At 42.4% G+C, this 26,370-nt stretch overlaps 1 protein-coding gene across 1 annotated transcript in view; it reads left to right on the top strand.

Moving 5' to 3' along the window:
• Positions 1–13,421: 13,421 nt before the first annotated feature.
• LOC136884122 (uncharacterized) overlaps positions 13,422–26,370 on the top strand; it is a 736,079-nt gene continuing 723,130 nt past the window's right edge. The window contains exon 1 of the mRNA XM_068229796.1: positions 13,422–13,588. Within this exon, the coding sequence (XP_068085897.1) occupies positions 13,507–13,588 (82 nt within the window). The 5' untranslated portion in view covers positions 13,422–13,506. The remainder of the gene's footprint in view (positions 13,589–26,370) is intronic.

Below are 26,370 nucleotides of genomic sequence, written 5' to 3'. Positions count from 1 at the left end.
TTTTATATTTATACTAAAATAGCCCCCACCTATCTCTAAGTCTACAAAAAAATCTTGGCGGTGATACTTGCAACCAATTAGAGTGTACAGTACATTATATAACAAAAATGTTTGATCTTTTATTGTGACCGTCCAAGAGTTAAAAATTCAAAACTTCCACCTTATTTGGACTAACTCAATGAAATCAGGCGACATATATCCTATTAGATGTGAGAGATCAGAAAGAAAATTACAGATAACTCGTGGCACAATTTTAGGTTCTAGATGACATTTCGTGATTTCTTTACGTGGTCCTAAACTTCTGACCGGTACTGTACATAGCGTTCGTAGGTCTGGAAAAGGTATTCGATAATGTCGATTGGATCGAGTCATTTGAGATACTGAAGGTGATTGGGATCAGATACTGAGAACGAAGAATTATCTAGAATCTGTATAAAAATCAGTCTGCAGGGATAAGAATCGAGGGCTTTGAAAAAGGAGCAGCAATTCAGAAAGAAGTAAGGCAAGGCTGCAGTTTGTCCCCTCTCCTTTTAAATGTTTATATAGAACAGGGAGTAAAAGAAATCAAGGAGGAATTTTGAAAGAGAATCACAATCCAAGGAGAGGATATCAAAACCCTAAGATTTGCTGATGATAATGTTATTTTATATGAGACTGCAGAAGACCTGGAAAAATAGCATAACATCAGCCACGAGAAAGAGGAGACTTACCTTCAACGGTCACATAGCTAGAATGGACGACAAGAGATTGACCTCAAGAATCTTCAACACCATTTCTAGAGGGAAGGGGCACATATTAAATGGACGAAAGTGCTTCGAAAAGACATAGAACTTTTTTAAAAATTATCCCAAAAATATATTCAACAGGGATAAATTTAAATTGCTGATCTGAACATCCGACACTCTCCAGTCACTGACAGCTAAAACGTTGCGTACCGGGCGAGTTGGCTGTGCGGTTAGGGGCCCGCATCTGTGAGGTCGCATCCGGGAGATAGTGGGTTCGAACCCCACTGTTGGCAGCCCTGAAGGTAGTTTTCCGTGGTTTCCTATTTTCACACCAGGCAAATGCTGGGGCTGTACCTTAATTAAGACGACGGTCACTTCCTTCCAATTCCTAGGCCTTTCCTGTCACATCGTCGCCATAAGACCTATCTGTGTCGGTGTGACGTAAAGCAAATAGCAAACAAAAAAATGAATGCGTCCTGGAGTGAAAGTGCGATGGACTCAGAAAAGGAAAGCATGCACAGCGCAAAGATCAAGGAATGCAGGTATAAGTAGAAATCTCACCACAGTTAGGAACTACTTGGTCCAAGGGTCCTCAACGAAACAACAATAAATAAATAAATAAATAAATAAATAAATAAATAAATAAATAAATAAATAAATAAATAAATAAATAAATAAATAAATAAATAAATAAATAAATAAATAAATAGAAAAGAATAACTAGGCTATCTGCGTTTATTTTTAACTTGTGGGATCTGGTTTCTTTCTCCTCTGTATCACCCACGTCAACAATGGTGCTGCCAGAGCCACCTGTCATGTACGATACGCTTCTACCATCTCTGTCTGGTGTATATAAACTGCTTTAGTATTTTCCACGCTTGGGAGACCTCTTGAACAACAAAACAAGTGAAGTGTGTGTGTACGCGATGCTCTCGAATACAGCATCAATACTGGGGGTAAACGGAGATAAACGGCAGTGCGCACTAAACCTACAATACATAGACTTTTCTAACAGACGGCGTAGGTGGGAGAAAAGTACATGTTCTTCCACAATTTGTGACGAATATCTCTTAAATATATCCTCCTACTTTTATAGATTCAAGTAACCGTACTATATTTGTTATTATAGCTCTTACAGTAGAAATGTGTGAAACATAAAATGGTGAACATGGAATTTTCTATAACGTTTATTATTTACAGGTATTTGATACAATTCATATTTACTGAAATAATTGAACGTTTGTAAAATATATCATAATTGCCATTATCTCAGTTGTTATTCCTCGTGTTGTAAAACGGGCAAATTGTTGATACTTCCTATTTGAAGTGGTACTTACCGCAGTGCAATTATTCCTACAGGAGATGTTGGCGATGTCCTCCTACGGTCTGCAGACATGCCTGCATTTGCTGGAACCAGTCCTTTTGGATTTTATGGGTTGGGCCATGAAACGTTCCAGAGTTTGAGAGCGGTAACGTTCTGCGTTGATGGTATCGCGGAAGGAAATTGGCCCAATAACACTTTGGCGACGTAAGGTACACCAAACCTCCATCTTCTGATCGTGTAGAGTCATATCCTTCCACTTGTGAGGGTTGAAACCACCATTGTCATTCTCAATATTGCAATGAGCAACAAACAGTACAACCTGGCCATTTCTGAACTTAAATACAAAGTTTCGAGAAATTCTATTTTGTCGTCATTCCGTGATATGGACACAAAAACAAAGAAAGAAAAACTAACCAACAGAGAACAAACTGGAAAGAAAGAAAGAAACAACAAAAAAATAAATAAAAGAAGAAAGAACGTAAAACAAACAAAAAAAGGAAGAGGGAAACAACAAAAACAAAGAAACGAAGAAAGCATCAAAACAAACCAAACAGAAAGAAACAAAATAAACAAGCAAATGAACAAAGAAACAAACAACGAAAGAATCAAAAGCAAACAAATGAACAAAGAAACAAAGAAGCAAAACACAAACAAACAACAAAAATAAAGATACGAATAAAGTATCAAAACAAGCAAACAAAAAGAAAGGAACAAACAAATGAACAAAAAAAAAAAAGAAACGAAAAAAGAAACAAGATAAAAGCAAACAAAATAAACTAAATGAAACGAACAAAAAACGAACAAACTGCAACAAATAAACAAAGAAATGATCAAAGAAACAAACGAACAAAGAAACAAGTAAATACAAACAAAATCAATCAAAGAAACAAATGAATGAAGTGATAAAAGAAATAAACAAAGGAAGTTAGTAACAATCAGATATACAGAAAAATGTTGAACTGAACTTGCTTTCGAATATTGTATACATTCCCCCCACCCCCCAAAAATCTAAGTGTGAGGTAAACATTTATAATGCTCAGACAGTGTTATAAATTTATTCACGTGGATAATAATAACACACACAGACGTCTTCATTATAGACGTTTATGCTTTTCCGTATTCAGTCTGCAGATCCATGTCAGTTAACTAAGTGCAACTACAGTAAATGTGTGACCGCGTTTACTTTCACACTTCTTATAATTAAATTTTTGAAAACTGAGTCTAGCCATGCCACCTTGGACTCCCACTACTTCATCCTAACCTGTCATATTCTCTCCTATATAGACTGTTCTCTTCCATTCACCTCATTTGGCCCCATCGACGAAGCTAGTTCACAAACATTGCTTCATCCACTGAGTTCGTTCCTAACATAGCCTTTATCTTCTCACGGAAGTACCCTCCTGCAATTGTTCCCACTTACAGTATTTATAACATAAATCATCTTCAATCTACTATCATGCCAGTTACTTCCGATTTATGATCTCATGAGTCCTCCCAGCTTTCACACTCCTACAGCAAAAAAAAAAAAAAGAGAGCAGTTTGAAGTTAATTTTGTTCGAAACCTCAAATCTCTCTTATAAAACAACGTTGATTGTAACTAGCTTTTTCAACACTTTGATTCTATTTGACTCACCATCCTGGGAGGATATACATCCTAAGTACATAAAATGACCCACCTGTTCCAGTTATATTTTCCCTATCTGACATTCACTCCTCCTAGATTTCTTTCTAAGTGACACCTTAGCCTTATAATGCTAGTTTTCATATCATGCTCGGTGCATCTCTTTTCATTCTTCAAGATATTAGGTTGCAAGATTTTAGGAAAAAGTCGTCGGCATAAGTCAAATTGCTTACTAAGTTTCTTCCGAAGTGAGTCTCTCCCTGTCCTGATCCATGGAGACTATGAAAAATCTTCTTCTTTTTCTCATTTGCGTTTATCCCACTTAATCGCAAGGCCAGCTTTTCCGCACTTTGCTTTCCACAACTTCCGATCTTTGGCGTCAGCTTGTGTGATATCCACAAAGCACATTCCCCACCATGGTGCGACGACGCATCTCTTCCTCGGCCGTTTCCGTAGTAGAAGGCCCTCAGGATTCAAATTCAGCCCCGTCTTTGTACAGTAAGTGAAGTACAGTTGCTGCACAGTGTATGGCCATACCATCTCAGGCGAGTCTGCTGCAGTTTATCATATTTGGAGCCCCTCCAAATGTTCTGACATCCTGTTTCATGCGTGAACAATAAGGGTAAAATTGATGATCATATGTTTTTTTGTGGCTCATTATTAAATCAAAATACTCTCTGGATTAAAGGCACGTGTATATGTTTAACGAATCTTTAGAAAAAAAGTCGAGCTTTCAATCGTTCACGTTTCGTTGGATTTCAACAGAGCAATGCATACGATGGTCTTCTGCTGACAGTAAGCATTTAAATGATTCATGGACGTGTATTGGAAGTCCGTTGGGTTGGTCACGACGTGGCGCTGTACGAAACTGATTATACACTGACTGACAGTGACAATGCATTGATGTTTATTTCAAACCGATATGCAGGTTACACAATGCGCACGGCATCGACTCAGTAGGATGTAGGACCACCGCGAGCGGCGATGCACGCAGAAACACGTCGAGGTACAGAGTCAATAAGAGTGCGGATGGTGTCCTGAGGGATGGTTCTCCATTCTCTGTCAACCATTTGCCACAGTTGGTCGTCCGTACGAGGCTGGGGCAGAGTTTGCAAACGGCGTCCAATGAGATCCCACACGTGTTCGATTGGTGAGAGATCTGGAGAGCACGCTGGCCACGGAAGCATCTGTACACCTCGTAGAGCCTGTTGGGAGATGCGAGCAGTGTGTGGGCGGGCATTATCCTGCTGAAACAGAGCATTGGGCAGCCCCTGAAGGTACGGGAGTGCCACCGGCCGCAGCACATGCTGCACGTAGCGGTGGGCATTTAACGTGCCTTGAATACGCACTAGAGGTGACGTGGAATCATACGCAATAGCGCCCCAAACCATGATGCCGCGTTGTCTAGCGGTAGGGCGCTCCACAGTTACTGCCGGATTTGACCTTTCTCCACGCCGACGCCACACTCGTCTGCGGTGACTATCACTGACAGAACAGAAGCGTGACTCATCGGAGAACACGACGTTCCGCCATTCCCTCATCCAAGTCGCTCTAGCCCGGCACCATGCCAGGCGTGCACGTCTATGCTGTGGAGTCAATGGTAGTCTTCTGAGCAGACGCCGGGAGTGCAGGCCTCCTTCAACCAATCGACGGGAAATTGTTCTGGTCGATATTGGAACAGCCAGGGTGTCTTGCACACGCTGAAGAATGGCGGTTGACGTGGCGTGCGGGGTTGCCACCGCTTGGCGGCGGATGCGCCGATCCTCGCGTGCTGACGTCACTCGGGCTGCGCCTGGACCCCTCGCACGTGCCACATGTCCCTGCGCCAACCATCTTCGCCACAGGCGCTGCACCGTGGACACATCCCTATGGGTATCGGCTGCGATTTGACGAAGCGACCAACCTGCCCTTCTCAGCCCGATCACCATACCCCTCGTAAAGTCGTCTGTCTGCTGGAAATGCCTCCGTTGACGGCGGCCTGGCATTCTTAGCTATACACGTGTCCTGTGGCACACGACAACACGTTCTACAATGACTGTCGGCTGAGAAATCACGGTACGAAGTGGGCCATTCGCCAACGCCGTGTCCCATTTATCGTTCGCTACGTGCGCATCACAGCGGCGCATTTCACTTCATGAGCATACCTCAGTGACGTCAGTCTACCCTGCAACTGGCATAAAGGTCTGACCATTCCTTCTTGGTGTTGCATTTGCTCTGTCAGTCAGTGTATAAAACCCCCATTAAGTGGACTCAGACCTCGTCGCGCTGTGCTGCGTTGAAACGAATAAGAGTTGACCAAGGGAGATCGGACAGGCGCCTGACACAATTAAGTTAAACTGCACCAAACACAGCCAGGGGACCCCATTTAGTCATCTTTCGTGACAGGCAAGGGATACCGTGTGTGTATTGTACGGATAACTGGAAGACTGTCCGGCTCCTTGGCTGAATGGTCAGCGCAGTGCTCTTCAGTTCAGAGGGCCCCGGGTTCGATTCCAGGCCGGGTTGGAAATTTTAACCTTAACAGGTTAATTCTCTTGGCTCGGGGACTGGGTAGTTGTGCTGTCCCCAACATCCCTGCAACTCACACACCCCACATAACACTATCCTACAACACAATAACACCCAGTTACCTACACATGGCAGATGCCGCCCACCCTCATCGGAGGGTGAGCCTTACAAGGGCTGCACCCGGCTAGAAATAGCCACAGGAAATTATATTATCTGGAAGACCTCGAGCTTCTGAAGGTCTCGTTGCAGAAAGGTCCGTGTCTCATAACCATACAGTAAGACTGGTTGAGTAAGCCTACAAAAGAGGCCGAACCTTAATAATAATAATAATAATAATAATAATAATAATAATAATAATAATAATAATAATAATAATAATAATAATAATAATAATAATAATAATAATAATAATAATAACAACAATAATAATAATAATAATAATAATAATAATACTTTCGTACGGCAATTTCAGCTCTGTCCAGCTAATGAGGATGTACGGTGTCTTCCGCTGTCGGCATTGCGATGTAGGAATGTCCGTGTGGTGTGTGGTGAGTAGCAGGACCGGAACATACAACCAGCCCCTTGTGCCACAGAATTTAATCATGAGTGTTTAAAACCCTAAGACTCGATCGGGAATCGTATCAAAAACCCGACTGTCCGAAGGCTAGAATGCTGGTCATTCCATCACGAAGTCCGACTACTTAAAAATGTAGACGCGTAACGAAATACAGTTTTGTCTGAGGTCAGCTTAGTGATAGAAATGAAAATGACCGAGCTCGATAGCTGCAGTCGCTTAAGTGCGGCCAGTATCCAGTATTCGGGAGATAGTAGGTTCGAACCCCGCTGTCGGCAGCCCTGAAAATGGTTTTCCGTGGTTTCCCATTTTCACACCAGGAAAATGGGGCTGTACCTTAATTAAGGCCACGGCCGCTTCCTTCCCACTCGTAGCCGTTTCCTGTCCCATCGTCACCATAAGACCTATCTGTGTTGGTGTGACATAAAGCAACTAGCAAAAAAGAAATTAAAATGAAAGTTCTTCGTTAACGCATAGGTCCTAATGGTTTAAATAATATATATTTCAGATTAGATAACATTTCTGATTGGGAATAATGGAACCGATGAGGATTTGAGTTAGAATTTGACACGTATGTATGTTTTAAATTTCACTTCTGAACAAATCACGAAGAGAAAATATGCAAGGATTTGGAGAAAAGAATGAAGGATATTGAAAGACTAAATGATAAGCATGATCGTAGTATATGTTTCATTTGGAAGTAAAGAACCACAATCTTAGGTTGTCGTGATCTTTATGAAGATATTTTCTTCTTCATTGTGACTTGAAGATTCTTCCAAGCCATTCATGTTATTTCGTCAGAAGCAGCTCCCCGAGGCACTCTCCATTTCCTGGGCCCATAAAGTCAAGGAAACACAACATGTCCTTTTAACTTTTTTTACTAACTTCATTCGCAACATTATCTTTTTTAGAAGTTTAAACATTCTTTTATCAGGGAAACACGAATGGGATAGCGGATATCCTGTTGGTGGTAAGAAAATATCCAACCTCCGTTATGCAGACGATACTGGATTCATTACTAGTGACGAGAAATGACAGAGCTCATTGCTCGTGTCAAAAATGGCACTGTTCAAATGGAGATTTTTTTTTGCAGTTAGCTTTACGTCGCACCGACACACACAGGTCTTATGGCGACGATAGGACAGGAAAAGTCTAGGAGTGGGAATGAAGCTGCCGTGGCATTAATTAGGGTACAGCCTGGTGTGAAAATGGGAAACCACGGAAAACCATCTTCAGGGCTGCCGACAGTGGGGTTAGAACCCACTATCTCCCGGATGCAAGCTCACAGCCGCGTGCCCCTAACCGCACTTAACAGGTTATAAAAAATACTTATGTAATAAATAGAGCCAGGATTTTGATGCATTAATAGGTTAGAATGCAAACTTACTGAAGTGAGTAGCATGCATAGTCTACCTTCACAACGATTAGGGGCACGGCCCGTCAGAACCCCTATAATTTATGTTACTCTTACTACATTATGGAAGAGCGGGTGGCGGACACTTCCTACCAACCAAATTAGTTTGCAATCTAGCCTAACCTGTATGCATAAAAATCCGGGCTTTAGTAATAAATTATACCAGCATGGAATATAAAATGTGTTTCACATACAGTAGAAAAAATGAATTAAGAAGCAAAAAATACGCGCACGATGCTATTGACTGTTTCTCAAAATTAATACTGAACAGCGGATGGCAGCTACCGCTATGTTTGTCAACAGATGTTTCTCAATACCCAAACTCCGAAAATAATTTAGAAATTGTTCCCCAGGCTCCCACCATCAAATCTGAGACATATATTTTGCAGTCCATATTTTTTCTTTATAATACGAGACTGTAAAATCATAAATACTTCTCTTCGAGAAATTTGAAAGCACGGACATCTTCTAGGAATTGGAGAGAGTCTCAGAAATGTTATTCCTTGGTTCAATAATTTTCAATTCATGTGGCTGTGCTCCTGAAATTAATAAAACGAACAGTTATGGCCAAAAAAAGTAATGACGAATTTGTCCCATTTATGTAAGGATCGCTCTATCTCATCATCATCATCATCATCATCATCATCATCATCATCATCTAGGTATTCTGCCTTATGGCAGGTCTTGTCATGGGATGAACCTTTTCCAATGTTGCCTGTCCTGCGGCAAGCTTTTCATGTCCGAATATTTATCTCCTTTGGTATTGTCCAACATTTGATGTATTTTCCTTCCTATTCCTCGTTCGCCTTTCACCATTCCTTCTATTCCTTCTTTCAGTAAACAGTCCCTCCTCAAACAATGTCCGATCCAGCTCATTTTTCTCCTTCTAATGATTTGCAACATACTTCGTTCTTCTTCAACTCATCGTAATACCTCCTCATTCCTTACCTGGTCTTCCCATTTCACTTGTTCTATTCTCCTCCATACCCACATCTCTAGTGCCTCTAATTTTCTCTCATCTTCCTTTCGCAATGTCCAGGTCTCTGCGCCATACAGCGCTATGCTCTATCTCGTTACCACTAAAATTGAGAGTTGTATCCAGTCTGGTATTTTCAGTTTTCCTCTATAGAGCAGAGACGAAGACTCTTTGTGCTACAGACTTAAAAAGGGGTCGATTCTTTTGAAATGTGGTGCTGACGAAGAATGTTACACGTACGCTGGACGGCATTTCGCACCAATGATTCCATTATAAACCATCTCAACGTCAGAATCAGTTTATCATCAATATGTAAACAAAGAGTTTTACAATTCTGTGGACACAGTGGGAATGACAGAATAGAAAACTGATCATTCTTGGAAATGTTCCCGACAAGAGAGTTTGTAGACGGGTTCCCACTCGATGGACGAACATTATCAAGAGTCTAACTGGGTTGAACATCTCCGGTGCAGCACATCTGGGCGAGGACCGAAAGAGATGGAGACAGCTGACCAATAGCTCCTCGGAGATCACGATCCTTAGGATTGAGAGAACGATAAGAGAGAGAGAGAGAGAGAGAGAGAGAGAGAGAGAGAGAGAGAGAGAGAGAGAGAGAGAGAGAGAGAGATAAACAGATGGTATTAGTGAAAATATTAAACGTTTGAACTAAGCTTTCGAACCCAGAATCTTCCGATTGCAAGCTCCCGTGCAGCCACTGACTTGGTCCACCATCTCTCCAATGACAGCTCGGAACATACCACTTAGTCGAGCAGCTCGTCTCCTGTCTCCCCAGTCTTCCCAGCCCAAACTTTTCAACATTTTTGTAACTCTTTTGTCGGATATCACCCAGAACAAATCGAGCTGCTTTTCTTTGGATTTTTTCCAGTTCTTGAATCAAGTAATCCTGGTGAGGGTCCCATACTCTGAAACCATACTCTAGTTCGGGTCTTACCAGAAACTTAAATGCCCGCTCCTTTACATCCTTACTACAACCCCTAAATACCCTCATAACCATGTGTAGAGATCTGTACCCTTTATTTACAATCATATTTATGTGATTGCCCCAATGAAGATCTTTCCTTATATTAAGACCTAGGTACTTACAGTGATCCCCAAAAGGAACTTTCACCCCAGTAATTAAAACCGAGAGGACTTTTCCTATTTGTGAAACTCACAACCTGACTTTTTAACCACGTTTCTCATCATACCATTGCCTGCTGTCCATCTCACAACATTATTGAGATCTTTTGCAGTTGTTCACAATCTTGTAACTTATTTATTACTCTGTGCAGAATTAAATCATCTGCGAAAAGCCTTATCTCTGATTCCACTTCTTTACTCATATCATTGATATATATAATAAAGCATGAAAAAAATGAAGGTCCATTAATACTGCCTTGAGGAATTCCCCTCTTAATTATTACAGGGACAGATAAAGCTTCGCCTACTCTAATTCTCTGAGTTCTAGTAATTTTTTCTTTTGCTATTTGCTTTACGTCGCACCGACACAGATATGTCTTATGGCGACGATGGGACAGGAAAGGGCTAGGACTGGGAAGGAAGCGGCCGTGGCTTTAATTAAGGTACAGCCCCAGCATGGTAACAGGAGAAGAGGGCGACAACGGATGAGGTGGATTGATGACATCAAGGAAGCCACGGCTCTCAATTTAGAAAGACTTCGGAAAATTGTATACGACAGGAAGAAATGGCGCACTTTGGTCTATGGGGTCACGGAGAGTCGAAAGCGACTAAACGACTAACAACAACAACCCAGCATTTGCCTGGTGTGGAAATGGGAAACCACGGAAAACCATCTTCATTGCTGCCGACAGTGGGGTTCGAACCTACTATCTCTCGAATACTGGATACTGGCCGCACTTAAGCGACTGCAGCTATCGAGCTCGGTTCTAGTATTTTCTAGAAACTTAGCAACCCATTCAGTCACTCTTTTGTTAAGTCCAATTGCACTCATTTTTGCCAGTAGTCTCCCATGATCTACCTTATCAAATGTCAGTAACCTTTCTTAAACCCAATCTGTCTTCTATCAAACCAGTTATTAATTTCGCAAACATGTCTAATCTTTTATCGGAAATCACCCAGAACGAATCGTGTTCCTTTCCTTTGGATCCTTTCCAGTTCTCGTATGAAGTAATGATATTAATGATAATAATGTTGGCTTTACGTGACACTAAATATTTTTACGGTTTTCGGAGACTCCCAGGTGCCTTAATTTAATCCCGCAGGTGTTCCTTGCCGTGCCTGCAAATCTTCCGATACGAGGCTGACGTATTTCAGCACCTTCAAATACCACCGGACTGAGCTAGGATCGAGCCTGCCAAGTTAGGGTCAGAAGGCCAGCGCCTCAACCGCCTGAGCCACACAGCCCCGCTAATGTAATTGCGATCTCCTTTATATCCTTACTACAACCTTTAAATGCTCTCACATATGTTCAACGATATTCCTATTGTAGATGTTTAAGAACGTAAGATTGAGTGAGTTGGAGTGTGGCGAACTTAGGAGATGGTGTGTTCGGACCCATTGGTCGGAAGCACTGAAATTGGTTGCCCGTGGTTTCCAAATCTCACACCTTCCCAATCCTAACTGTTTCCGATGTGTTTATTCCCGTAAAACCTTCGACGTATCAGTACAACGTGAAACCACCTCTAAAAAAATAAAACAAACTTAATTTTGAAGCAAGAAAATAATGAGCGAAGGAGAAAAATAAAATAAAATAAAATGGCATGTTATATCTCCAAATGCTCAACTTTGTAACTTGAATACATTGTGTTCTCGATATTTATTGTAAAGAAATTAAACGTATTTGGATTGAACATTATCAATTTTAAGCAAGAACAGCATAACTATAATAATGATAATAATAATCTTTCTTGCTTAATCTGTTTACCCTCCAGGGTTGGTTTTTCCCTCGGACTCAGCGAGGGATCCCACCTCTACCGTCCCAAGTGTAGTGTCCTGGAGTGTGAGACATTGGGTTGGGGGATACAACCGGGAGGATGACCAGTACCTCTCCCAGGCGGCCTCACCTGCTATGCTGAACAGGGGACTTGGTGGTGGATGGGAAGATTGGAAGGGATAGACAAGGAAGAGGGAAGGACGCGGCCGTGGCCTTAGGGTAGGTACCACCCCGGCATTTGCCAGGAGGAGAACTGGGAAACCACTGAAAACCACTTCGAGGATGGATAAGGAGGGCTACTCAGTTGACCTCCCGAGGCTGAGTGGACCCTGTTCCAGCCCTCGTACCACATTTCAAATTTCGTGGCAGAGCCGGGAATAGAACCTGGGCGTTCGGGAGTGGCAGCTAATCACACTAACCACTACACCACAGAGGCGGACTATCATAATAATAATAATAATACCGGGCGAGTTGGCCGTGCGCGTAGAGGCGCGCGGCTGTGAGCTTGCATCCGGGAGATCGTGGGTTCGAGCCCCACTGTCGGCAGCCCTGAAGATGGTTTTCCGTGGTTTCCCATTTTCACACCCGGCAAATGCTGGGGCTGTACCTTAATTAAGGCCACGGCCGTTTCCTTCCAACTCCTAGGCCTTTCCTACCCCATCGTCGCCATAAGACCTATCTGTGTCGGTGCGACGTAAAGCAACTAGCAATAATAATAATAATAATAATAATAATGTTATTATTTGTACGTCCCACTAGTTACTTTTGACGGTTTTCGGAGACGCTGAGGTGCCGGAATTTTGCCCCGAAATACAGTAGTTATTTTACGTGCCATTAAATCTACCGACACGAGGCTGACGTATTTGAGCACCTTTTAATACCACCGGACTGAGCCAGGATCGAACCTGTCAAGTTGGGGCCAGAAGACCAGCGATTCAACCGTCTGAGCCACTCAGCCCGGCAAGCGGCATACAAAACGTAGCTTTTGCGCGTAGAAATAGGGCATTTTGAAAGTAAAATTAATATCAAAAAGTCATTATTATATTTCGGCGTTCTAAGAAGGGTACTTAAAGTGGTTACGAAGCTCCAGTCAAGTCCTAGAATTATTCTTCCTCAGTCTTGTCTTACTGTACTGGTAATATCAGAGAAATATTTCTATTAGGCTTCTCTTTAAATGCCACTTTCATGCAATGATACTTTTGTGCAGGAGAACTTCGGTCTATACTCTTTAAAAGAAAGGACACAGAACTGGGGTACAGATGCACGGCTTGACCGAGTAGTGACCCAGATTGCCGCTGTGGTGCGCTAGTGCACGCACGTCTTCATGCGGGCCACACAGAGCAGTTGTTTGTGAACTGTTGACCGGTCGGCATATAACAAACCTTTGCCTGTTCGAAAAATATATGTCTGTCAGAAGCAATATGATAACAGTTCGGTGCAAGATGACGTAATGCGACATACTGACGGCATGACGGAGATCTGGATAGCTAAATTCATCGCAATACACCTTCTGTTGACTTCAGCTCCATATGGTATGTAGATATAATAATTCCTAATCCTATTTTACCGTCAGATTCGAGACTCACGTGTTTGCCACAGAACCACGTTTGTCCGACATATTTTTTGTCATTGTCATTAAACAATTACATAATTTAAATTCTAATGGGGACATTATTCACTTAATGAATGGCATGAGATATTCTATGTTGTTATTTCAGTTTATTTACATTTTTATGTATTTATTTTGAATGTGATTTGAAAGCTGAGATGTATTGATTTTATATAGCCGAGATATTCCCATGGTTAAACAACGTTAGGGTGTGTATGGTACTTTTGCACGTGAACTACCGGGCGAGTTGGCCGTGCGCGTAGAGGCGCGCGGCTGTGAGCTTGCATCCGGGAGATAGTAGGTTCGAATCCCACTATCGGCAGCCCTGAAGATGGTTTTCCGTGGTTTCCCATTTTCACACCAGGCAAATGCTGGGGCTGTACCTTGATTAAGGCCACGGCCGCTTCCTTCCAACTCCTAGGCCTTTCCTATCCCATCGTCGCCATAAGACCTATCTGTGTCGGTGCGACGTAAAGCCCCTAGCAAAAAAAAAATGCACGTGAACTCGTATTGTTCTTTAGAGGGAGGGTGATCCGTCATCGTGGTGTAGGAAGTTAAGGTGGTAGCATCCCACCCTGCCACGTCGAGTTCGATTTCCGACTGTATTACTTTTTTGAGAAACATGTTTCCTTCCCAGTCTTAGCCACATTTGATTTCAAATACACCCACAGCACTATAAACACCAAAATACTGGTTTTTAAACAGAGTTTCACTGATTACAAGGAAGTACTGACTGGTAAGTCACTTTAAAATGAAGCAATTAAACACAAGCTCTTAGTTGGTGGAGGAGACATAAAATGGACTATCCTACTATATGGTAACTCATGCTCAATATGCCTGACAATTAGGTTTAATTGAGAGCGCTGATTTTATCTTAAGAAATAAAATGAGATACAACGAACTTTTTACAAGTTTTGTGATAAAAAAGTCATTGGTTTACTGAGATCTCAAAAAAAATCCGGCATGAGTGGCTCAGGCGGTTGAGCATCAGAAGGTGATTTCGATCTCAGTTTAGTATGGTGGTATCTTAAAGTGTTCAAGTACGTATTATTATTATTATTATTATTATTATTATTATTATTATTATTATTATTATTAAGGCAAGTCTTAGAGCTGGGGAACATCGCAATATTTATTTCTTTTTTTCTTCTTTCTTAATCTGTTTACCCTCCACGGTTGGTTTTTCCCTCGAACTAAGCGAGGGATCCCACCTGTAGCCTCAAGGGCAGTGTCCTCGAGCGTGAGATTTTGGGTCGGGGGGTGAAACTGGGAAGGAGGACCAGTATCTTTTCCAGGCGGCCTCACCTGCCATGCTGAACAAGGGCCTTATGGCGGGATGGGAAGATTGGAAGGGATGGACAAGGAAGAGGGAAGGAAGCGGCCGTGGCCTTAAGTTAGGTACCATCCCGGCATTTGACTGGAGAGGAAGTGGGAAACCACGGGAAAGCACTTCGAGAATGGCTGAGGTGGGAATCGAACCCACCTCTACTCAGTTGACCTCCCGAGACAGAGTGGATCCCGTTCCAGCCCTCGTACCACGTTTCAAATTTCGTGGCAGAACCGGGAATCGAACCCGAGCCTCCGAACATTTATAAAACGAAATAGTGTCATGTAACATAATATATTGACGCCATGTTACCTAGCAAAGGTATCTTGAGAGCTGCATAGGCCATGATGGTGGTGGTGATTATTGTTTTAAGAGGAAATACAATTAGGCAACCATTCTTTATTAACACTAATCAAAGGGGTTAAATGGAAGGCATCCGACAGTTTCAAAAATGAAGGCATCGGCCTAAGAAAGATAAAGACAACGAAGGGTGTGAAAATTAAAAACTCCCTAAGCCGCGATACTACTTAATATTGTCGAGTCGCAAAAGATCAAGAGTTGACCAAGTGAGGTCGGACAGGACGGATGAAAGTGGGGAGTTTGGCATAAGTAAGTGGAAGCATTGCCAGAACTCAGTTAAGAGTCCCGTGGGCGCCAATCCCGGGCTATGTGTCGGCATCGGGTTCCACCTTTTCCCTTCCTAGTCTCATATATCACGTTATACATTTCTCGTCATTAACTCCTGTGATGAGGTGGACGTCAGGAAGAGCATCCGGTCGTATAAACTCAGTACGATGATTCAACTCGCTTCATATCCGACTCCGCAAAAATGACAACAAAGGTTTGACATACATTATAGTTTGGTAATGATTGGGAAATAGTTAATTAGGAACGAAGTCACGTTAAAACAAAAGCTATTTGTTCAGGGCGTCGACCTAGAAAGATCTTTTGCCCCTTCTTGCACCATATGTCAGGAACCTGCGTGTATTTGGAAATTGCGGGAGTGCAAAGTGTTGAATGTGAGAAAAGGAACGTTAAGGACCACACAAACACCCAGTCTCCAGGCCAGGGATATTAATCATTTACAATTAAAAACCCCTGTCTCGGCCGCGAATCAAACCCGGGGCCGCCGGATGACAGGCGGACGCGTTGCCCGCTACACCGCCGGGCCGGACTCGAAGTCACTTAAGGTGGCTTTGATTTTTAACTTTATAATTTCGTGTGGCTGTTTCTAGTCGGGTGCAGCCCTTGTAAGGCAGACCCTCCGATGAGGGTGGGCGGCATCTACCATGTGTAGGCAACTGCGTGTTGTTGTGGTGGAGGATAGTTTTATATGTGGTGTGTGAGTTACAGGGTCCCCGAGCCATTGGAATTAACCAATGAAGGCTAAAAATCCCCGATTCGGCCTGGAATCGAACCCGAGACCCTCTGAACCGAAGCCCATTCAGACAACGAGTCGGACGGCGGCTTTGATAATACCAATACCGGCAATAATAATGTCTACCAATTTAGTTCTGTTTCCTGGTATTGGCTCGGGATTGCAGGAACATGAAATTATATGGCATGATTTCACGGTCGGATGCCCTTTCTGACACCAAGTTCAGTCGAGGAGCTAATGAAGATGAAATGAATGATGGTGAATCAAATTGGGTAAGGAGGTTAAGAGATCTTCTGTGTCCTATGAATAGGAACTATCCCAGCATTTGCCTAGAAGAGAAAATTGGAAATCACAGTTCACTACTCTCAGGACAGCTGATGGTGGGGTTCGAACCCACGCGTATCCCGAATACAGAGCTTGGCGTCATAGCTCTAGCGCGTTGACACGTATGGCCACTCCGAACGGTAATAATAATAATAATAATAATAATAATAATAATAATAATAATAATAATGATGAGAATGAAATGATGATGAAGACGACACATACACCCAGCCCCCGTTCCAGCGAAATTAACCAATTATGGTTAAAATTCCCGACCCTGCCGGGAATCGAACCCGGGACCCCTATGGCCAAAGGCCAGCACGCTAACCATTTAGCCATGGGTCTGAGCCACTCATGCTTAAATACGTGAGCTTTGCTTCGGCAGATACTCTGGCACGTAAACGAACTTCTGTAGGACGAAATTCCGGCACCTCAGCATCCCCGAAAACCATAAAAAAGAGTTAGTGGATTGAAAAACCATTATTATTATTATTATTATTATTATTATTATTATTATTATTATTATTATTATTATTAACTCGGATGGTAGAGCAGTGAATTTCTGAGTACATGTTAGCTTGTTTTATCCCGGCGTAGGTCGATGTTATTTAATGGAGTTCAAATACACCTGCCTTGTCTTGTCGGTATGTCTAGTGGCGAATTGGCCATGCAGTAAGGGTCGCGTAGCTGTGAGCTTGCATTCGGGAGATAGTGGGCTCGAATCCCACCATCGGCAGCCTTGAAGATGGTTTTCCGTGGTTTCCTCATTTTCACACCAGAAAAATGCTGGGGTTGTACCTTACTTAAGGTCATGGCCGCTTCCTTCCCACTCCTAGCCCTTTCCTATCCCATCGTTTCTATAAAACTATCTATGTCGGTGCAAAGCAACTTGTAACATCAAGGGGGTATGCTACGGCTTAACGTCTCTACCGTCACTCAATTCATATGAACAGGTTTTGAACTGAGTCCAATTATTTCCTATTTCTGCCAATAATATTCTTCTTCTACTTCTAGCTGTTCCCCAACGTTTCACCATTTTAATGCAGGGATGGCCGTATTGGATTCACGCTCTTGAAACTATTACGTGTAGTGTCCGTCACGTAGCACGGGGACTATTGTCTTTATTTCCCCGTATGTTCTACTGCCAACAATACACACTGCCTCAGTGACGCACAGAAATGGTGTCTCGATATAAACAGATCATGGCGTCCCCCACCTCCTCGCTTAGTGCACTCCTGCAGGCAGGCAGCCCACTACGTACTGTTGTGATTGAAATGGCACAGTGGCGGATGTACAGCAATGCAGACACTGTGCTTTCAGCACTACCCGTTCACTCACTTCCCGTCATTTTTTTTTTGCTAGGGGCTGTACGTCGCCCCGTCATTTTTGACACTGGGGTAATGTTTAAGTTTTATGTCGGAAAACCATTTCTGTGCAAGCGTGTGCTAGTCATCTTGCATCGGCCTATGCTAGTCATCTTGCATCGGCCTACAAGTGGCCGCGAATGGTGCGTGGTCCGACAGCTCTGCACTGCGCGACCGACCTACCGAGCACAGAAGGGGTGGCTCTACGCTTCTGTATTCGGGAGTCGGAGAGGGGATGGTCCTCCCCCATCCCTGTCGGCCGTAGTAATAATGATTTTCCGCAGTTTTCCATCCTTCTATACTAAGATGAATGCCGGGGACAGTTCCTAGTAGAGACCACGGCCGCTAGCCCCTCACCTTCTCTGACCATCTCCTTTACCGTAACAAATCTTCTGGTCTGAGAGACGGCGTCACCGTTTAGGAGGCCCGCCTCCCCTTTTGAGAAAAGGAATGAAAACAGGCATTAGTAAACTTGAATCATGGCACAATTAAGCTCTGAAATTGTCAGTTCTTAATTAGACATGAGCAAGGCGGTATTTAATAATAATAATAATAATAATAATAATAATAATAATAATAATAATAATAATAATAATAATAATAATAATAATTCAAATATCTAGGTGAAATTATTCAGCCAGCAGGGTTAAATCAGGAAGCTAACAAAGAAAGAACTGCTAAACTGCAAAGGGCTTACAAAATCACATGGAACAGATACAACAAAAGATGTATATCAAAAAATGTAAAATTACGACACTACAATACAGTCATCAAACCAGAGGCACTTTATGCATCTGAAACACTGATCATTGGCGGCAGGTCACAAATGAAAAGCATTGAGAAACAAGAGAGGAAAATTCTCAGAAAAATCCTAGGACCAAAGTTCGAAAATGGAATTTGGATGAAAAAGAAACCACACGAAATTTTTCAATTCACAGAAAAAATCACAGATACCATCAGAAAGAGACGACTAAAATTCTACGGACACCTACACAGAATGGATAACAACAGGCTGACAAAGAAAATTCTAAATCTAGCTCTAACCCTGAAAATCCGCAACAATTGGTTAGCAGAAATTCATGAAGATCTACAAGAAATGGGTATTGAGGACGAAACCATTCAAGATAGAATGAAATTTAGAAGCTTAGTAAACAAACATAAATTTGCAGAGAAACCAACAAGAAAAAATACAGGCTGGACAGAAACACGCAGAAAGGAATACAGTGAAAAAATGAAGAAATATTGGGAAGAAAAGAAGAAGAAACATTGTGCAAAATAAGTTCAAACGCGCTCCACAGCTGGGCACAACGAATCAAAAAAAAATAATAATGCTACTTGCTTTACGTCCCACTAACAACTTTTACGGTTTTCGGAGACATTTAGGTGCCTTATTTTTGTCCCGCAGGAGTTCTTATACATGCCAGTAAATCTACGGACACGAGGCTGACATATATGAGCACCTTCAAATATCACCGGACTGAGCCAGGATCGAACCTGCCAAGTTGGGGCCAGAAGGCCAGCGCCTCAACCGTCTGAGCCACTCAGCCCGGCCCAGGCGGTATTTAACGAAGTGTATATGTGTACTCTAAGAAATACAGACAGATGTTCCGGGACTTACGCGAAAGTCGCTTCACGTCATAGATTCGAAGTCATTAACCCAATATGGTCATCTCTGAACCATATCAGATCTACATAAATAATAGTCAGTCAGGTTGATCGCGTTGGAGTCTGTGCATCGTCGATATAAAAACGAAACCTTTCCCTCTGCGTAAAGCTAATTATCATGAATATGTCTTTAAATAAATAAATAAATAAATAAATAAATAAATAAATAAATAAATAAATAAATAAATAAATAAATAAATGTCCGCCTCTGTGGTGTAGTGGTTAGCGTGATTAGCTGCCACCCCCGGAGGCCCGGGTTCGATTCCCGGCTCTGCCACGAAAATTTGAAAAGTGGTTCGAGGGCTGGAAAGGGGTACACTCAGCCTCGGGAGGTCAACTGAGTAGAGGTGGGTTCGATTCCCACCTCAGCCATCCTCGAAGTGGTTTTCCGTGGTTTCCCACTTCTCCTCCAGGCGAATGCCGGGATGGTACCTAACTTAAGGCCACGACCGCTTCCTTCCCTCTTCCTTGCCTATCCCTTCCAATCTTCCCATCCCTCCACAAGGCCCCTGTTCAGCATAGCAGGTGAGGCCGCCTGGGCGAGGTACTGGTCATACTCCCCAGTTGTATCCCCGATCAAGAGTCTGAAGCTCCAGGACACTGCCCTTGAGGCGGCAGAGGTGGGATCCCTCGCTAAGTCCGAGGGAAAAACCGAACCTGGAGGGTAAACAGATGATGATGATGATGATGAAATAAATAAATAAATAAATAAATAAATAAATAAATAAATAAATAAATAAATAAATAAATAAATAAATAAATAAATAAAAGCAAGGCCTACAGTAACCACCAATGTGACGCCACTGAGGCATCCTTTCTATTTCAACACACTCTATTTATCAGTGGCGTGCGGTGAATACATTCGTTACCCCAGCTGCAAAAATGGTTTTTTAAAAGTAAGCAATCGTAGCCCCCACTACACTCTGTAAAGTCAACATTACCATTTTATAAGGCTGCATTTTTCGTGGAAAGGTCTACCTGAGAAAGGTCTTAAAGAATATTTTCAACCACACACTCGCACATATTTCCAAGTTGATATTCACGGTGGTGACGACACCATCATAACTTAATCTATAGCAGATTGTAAACAATGTTCTTGCAGTTTCTCCCGGTGACTTCTCGTGATAGTAAAGTCTTGGTCTTCACAACAATACACTGCGACTATTTGTTTTTAACTTAAAAAGCCCTACCTAAATTGAATCAGCAAAATTTAACTGGTATTTTAAAGTCGCCGAAGTTTTAGAGTTTCATTCGCTTACTGAGTGTACACACATCAACTACAAACGAGGGAAAATATTCATTACGATGTATAACACACGTTATATTAATGAAAAATGCCACCGAACTCGCGAAACCTTGACCTATAATCCCAGAGGAACAATACAAAAATTCTCTATATACCACCATCGCAGACAACCAAATATATAATTATTTTACTTCGGGCTTAAATTTGTGTTCATATTGGGCAACCTAAATATTTTTTGTAGTTATCGGAAAAGATATTCTACACTTGCCATCAATGAATTGCTCGAAAAAACTTTTTATCTTCCGAAATACATAAAAATTCTTCTGTATTGAAATTTATTTCATAAACTGGCTCTATTTTTATTAGCAAGACGATGTGCAAGTGGCTATAATGTTAATATGTTGATATTTTTTTTGTAGCCTCTAGCGTGTGGCGCTGAACACTTCGAGTGTCAAGTATTAAAACGAACATGCCTTACCTAAGCTAGCTGGCCTCTCGCCGTAAATTGCTGTCGGGGGAGGGCCCACAGCCCCGCCCCGCTCCCAGGACAAGGAAGCTTCAAGTGCATGCGTCATCCAAGCGGGTTAAATTTCGCTGGGGTAGCTCTCTTTTGTGACGGAAAGGAAACCCAGCTCGCTTGAGGAGGTGAACTGCGGTAGTGTGAGCGGACTGTCGAGACAGCTGTACTTTGCTTGGCTTAGAAGTTCGCAGTTTTTTAAGCATTATAAAGCATTCTAAGGAATAGTAAGGAAATGTTAATACAAAGTTATTTATCCCAGCAGCGCCGGGGTAGACATGGTTCAGTGCACGCCACTGCTATTTATATAAATCCACAGCCGCAGCATCTTTGGCAAGCAAGGCCTACGTTAACGACTAATGTGACGCAAGTTCCATCCCATATTTTATCCCATTACACAAATTTTTGGATGACCCCGCAGCCATAAGACATATTCATACAAAATTGAGTGGTAATACTTGACTACAGACCAAATCACTCAGTGTGCATAGGTTAGAACACACCGAAGCACTTTTCTGTAGGGGCTGACGCTCCTTCTGATCAGGAGGGTAGTACAGCTTGTAGCCCTCCCTGTGTTTGTCAGTCAGTCAGTCAGTCAGTCACCAATGATCTGTAATGACGGCTATCAGATGGCAGATTCCCTTTCGGTTGGTTACCTGCTCTTTTCTTAAATGATATCAAAGCCACTGTGCTGCTTATCATCGGATCTCTTTCTCTTCTCGAATGAAGAAATGCTCTTGAAGATCCCGTACACTACAAACATACTCTAATAATTGCGGTCTTACCAGACCTCTCATTTACATCACCCAATTTGTTCTCCTGAATTCCAAATTTATAGTCATATTCTACCTTTAAAAGTTCCACTCAAGTTTATTCGTCTACTAATGTCGTTCCAAGTCATATCTCCTCTGAAAGCTTGGAACATTCCGTACCGAGCTCGATAGCTGCAGTTGCTTAAGTGGGGCCAGTATCCAGTATTCGGGAGATAGTGGGTTCGAACTCCACTGTAGGCAGCCCTGGTTTTACGTGGTTTTCCATTTTAACACCAAGCAAATGCTGGGGCTGTTCCTTAATTAAGGCCACGGACGCTTCCTTCCCACTTATAGCCCTTTCCTGTCCCATCATCACCATAAGACCTGTCTGTGTCGGTGCGACGTAAAGCAACTTGCAAAAAAAGAAACATTCCGCTTAGTTGAGCTATTCCTCTCCTTACTCACAAGTCTTCCCAGCCCGAAGTTTGCAACATTTTCGTAAGACTACTAATTTTGTCGGAAATCACCCAGAGAAAATCGTGCTGCTTTCTTTAGGTTATTTTCTTGTTCTTGAATCAGCTAATCCTGGTGAGGGTTCCTTACACTAGATCCCTACTCTAATTGTGGTCTTACTGAGAGTTATAGGCCCTCTCGTTTACATCCTAACCACAACCTCTAAATACCCTCATAACCATAAGAAGAGACCTTTATTAACAATACGTTCATGCAGTGGCGGGCGGTGAACGTATTCTTTATCCCAGTAGCAAAAAACGTTTTTTAAATATAAACAATCGTAGCCCCACTACACTCACTAAAGTCAACATTACCGTTTTATAAGGCTGCATTTTTTGTAGAAAGGTCTACTTGAGAAGGATCTTTCAAGAATATTTTCAACCACACGCTCGCACATACTTCCAAATCGATATTCACAGCAGTGACTATACCATCATAATTTAATTTATAGCAGATTTGAAACAATGTACTTACAGTTTCATCCGGTGACGCTTCGTGATAGTACAGTCATAGTTTTCACAAAAATACACTGCTATTTGTTTTTTTACTTAAAAAGCCTAATCTAAACCAATCAGTAACATTTAACTGGTATTATACCATCGTTGAAGTTCTATAGTTTCACTCGCTTACTGAGTGTACGTGCATCAACGACAAACGAGGGAAAATATTTGTTACGACGTATTACACACGTTATATTTATGAAGAATGCCACAGAACTTGCGAAACCTTAACCTACAATCCAAGAAGAACACTACAAAAATTCACTATATACCACCATCACAGACAACTATTCGTGCTTAACTTTGTGTTCATGCTGGGCCACCTAAATACTTTTTTTGCCGCTATCGCAACACATACTCTACACATGCCGAAACCCAAGACTAAAATATATTCTTCTATATTACAATTGGTATCATGTACTGACTCTATTGTTATTAGCAAGACGATGTGCAAGTGGCTATACTGTTAAGGTGTTGATATTTTTCTTGCAGTCTTTGGTGTGTGGCGCTGAAAAGTTCGAGTGTCAAGTATTAAAACTAACATCCCTTACCTAAGCTAGCTGGCCTCTCGCCGTAAATTGCTGTCGGGGGAGGGTGCATAGCTCCGCCTCGAGGAAGCTTCAAAGTGCATGCATCACCCAAGCGAGCTTAAATTTCGCTGGGGGGGGGGGGAGGAGGGGGGTAGCTCTCTATATCGCGCCGGCAGGGAAACCCAGCTCGCTGGAGAAGCTGAACTGCGGTGGTGCGAGCAGTTGGCGAGACAGCTGCACTTGGCTTGGCTTAGATGTTCGAAATTTTTTAAACATTATAAAAAGCGTTCTAAGGAATAATTAGAAAATGTTAATACAAAGTTCTTTACCCCAGCAGCGCTGGGGGTAGATGGGTTCAGTGTACGCCACTGCGTTCATGTGATTACCTGAATGAATATACAACTCGTTGTCCTGAAAGGGACCTAAAATCGAATTTGTCATTTTTGAATTTTTTTTGGTTCTAAAATTGGCATCAAATGTCGAGCATTATAAAAAAGCGTTTTCACGAACCTACTACGCCGGCGTAACACGGGGAAAGGTGATACTCCCACGTGGCGCGTCCCAGGTGATGGATAGTGGGGTCCTAACTGGCTTGCCGGTGGACTTGAGCGAAATAAACTAGCTCTCGCGGAACAAACACACAACCTCCTTTTGGGGGGGGGGGACGCAGACGAAGAATACACCCATGGTATCCACTGCCTGTCGCATGAGCTGATTGAATTAGAATTATGAGGCTACTTGTAATCAGTATCATCACGCTAGGAATACCGAGAGTCGCCTTTATTTGCGAGTAGTACCGCTATGTTAGGTACACAATAGGTTTGTGATTAGTACCAACAGAGGGTGAAGCAGTGTGGGTTTTACAGTACCCGTGATTAGTACCACTATATGCGGAACACCACAGGCTTATGTTGCCTGTGATTAGTACCCACTATGTGAGGAACACCACGGGATAGTACGAGCCCCTGTGATTAGTACACCTATGTGAGGAACACGACGGGTTTGCGTTGGCTATGAGTGGCGCCGTAATGTGAGAAACGCCATAGATATGCGTTACCTGTGCGTAGTACATTACCTGTGAGTAGTACCACAATGTGTGGGACACCGTAAGTCTCGTTATTCATCATTAGTACCGCTATACGAGAAATACCATGGTTCTTACTTTCCTAGCGATAATTACCATAATCAGCAGCCGTTGACCTGGATTTTGGATCCCTTTAGACAACAAGCATCATCGAGTCAGGATTGTATATACTATTGTTTTATGTTAGTTTCTGGGAAGGTTATTGTTCATTGTTTCTTTCTTTTTGAATTATAGTCCGTGGATTGATTTTGGAATTTCAATATTGTCAGCTGGATCCACTGATTATTTTAAATTCTTATTCATCCATTCATTCTTCATCATCACGTTTTGAATTCTGGTCAGTGGATGAATTTTGGACCTTTAAATTGTCATTACATTTCGTCTCATTTCGTACCATTAGGAGCCGACGATCTAGATGTTAGCCCCCTTTAAACAACAATCATCATCATCATCATCATCATCATCATCATAAAAAAAGAGTTCATGACTCTAGGAGCAATACTTCAGAAGATATTAATTATTGACTCTTGTTATTAAGAAAATTGTACATATTTTGAAAATAAACCCGCAATTACAGCTTTCACTAATTTTCTTACCAATATTGTACAATGCCTCCTCTGCGAACCATGTGACCTTGCCGTGGTGGGGAGGCTTGCGTGTCCCAATGATGCATATAACCGAGCCGCAGGTGCAACCATATCGGATGGGTATCTGTTGAGAGACCAGACTAACGAATGGTTCATCGAAAGGGGGGTAGCAGCCTTTCGGTAGTTGCAAGGGCGGCAGTCTAGATGATTGACTGATACGGCCTTGTAATAATACTCAACATGGCTTAGCTGTGTTGATACTGCTACACGGCTGAAAGCAACGGGAAACTACAGCCGTAACTACCTCCCGAGGACATGCAGCTCTCTCTGTACGAATGATGTACTGATGATGGCCTCCTCCCGGGTAAAATATTCCGGAGGTAAACTAGTCCCCCATTCGGATCTTCGGGTGGGGACTACACGAGAGGGGGCGATCATCAGGAAGATGGATACTGACATTCTGCGAGTCGGAGCGTGGAATGTTAGAAGTTTGAATCGTGTGGTAGGTTAGAGAATCTGAAAAGGGAGATGGATAGGCTAAAGTTAGATGTAGTTGGTATAAGTGAAGTACGTTGGCAGGAAGAACAAGATTTTTGGTCAGGCGACTACCGAATTATCAACACAAAATCAAACAGGGGAAATGCAGGAGTTGGTTTAATAATGAATAAGAAAATAGGGCAGCGGGTAAGCTACTACGACCAGCATAGTGAAAGAATTATTGTCGTCAAGATAGACACCAAACCAATGCCCACCACAATAGTGCAGGTCTATATGCCTACTAGTTCAGAGAATCTAATTGGGATGGGAGACTGGAATGCAGTGGTAGGCCAAGGAAGAGAAGGTAATACAGTAGGAGAATTTGGATTGGGACAAAGGAACGAATGAGGAAGTCGGCTGGTTGAATTCTGCACTGATCAT

This window comes from Anabrus simplex, chromosome 12, assembly GCF_040414725.1.
Source record: "Anabrus simplex isolate iqAnaSimp1 chromosome 12, ASM4041472v1, whole genome shotgun sequence".
In the NCBI taxonomy this organism is placed as follows: domain Eukaryota; kingdom Metazoa; phylum Arthropoda; class Insecta; order Orthoptera; family Tettigoniidae; genus Anabrus; species Anabrus simplex.
This window is presented reverse-complemented; position numbering and strand designations above follow the sequence as displayed.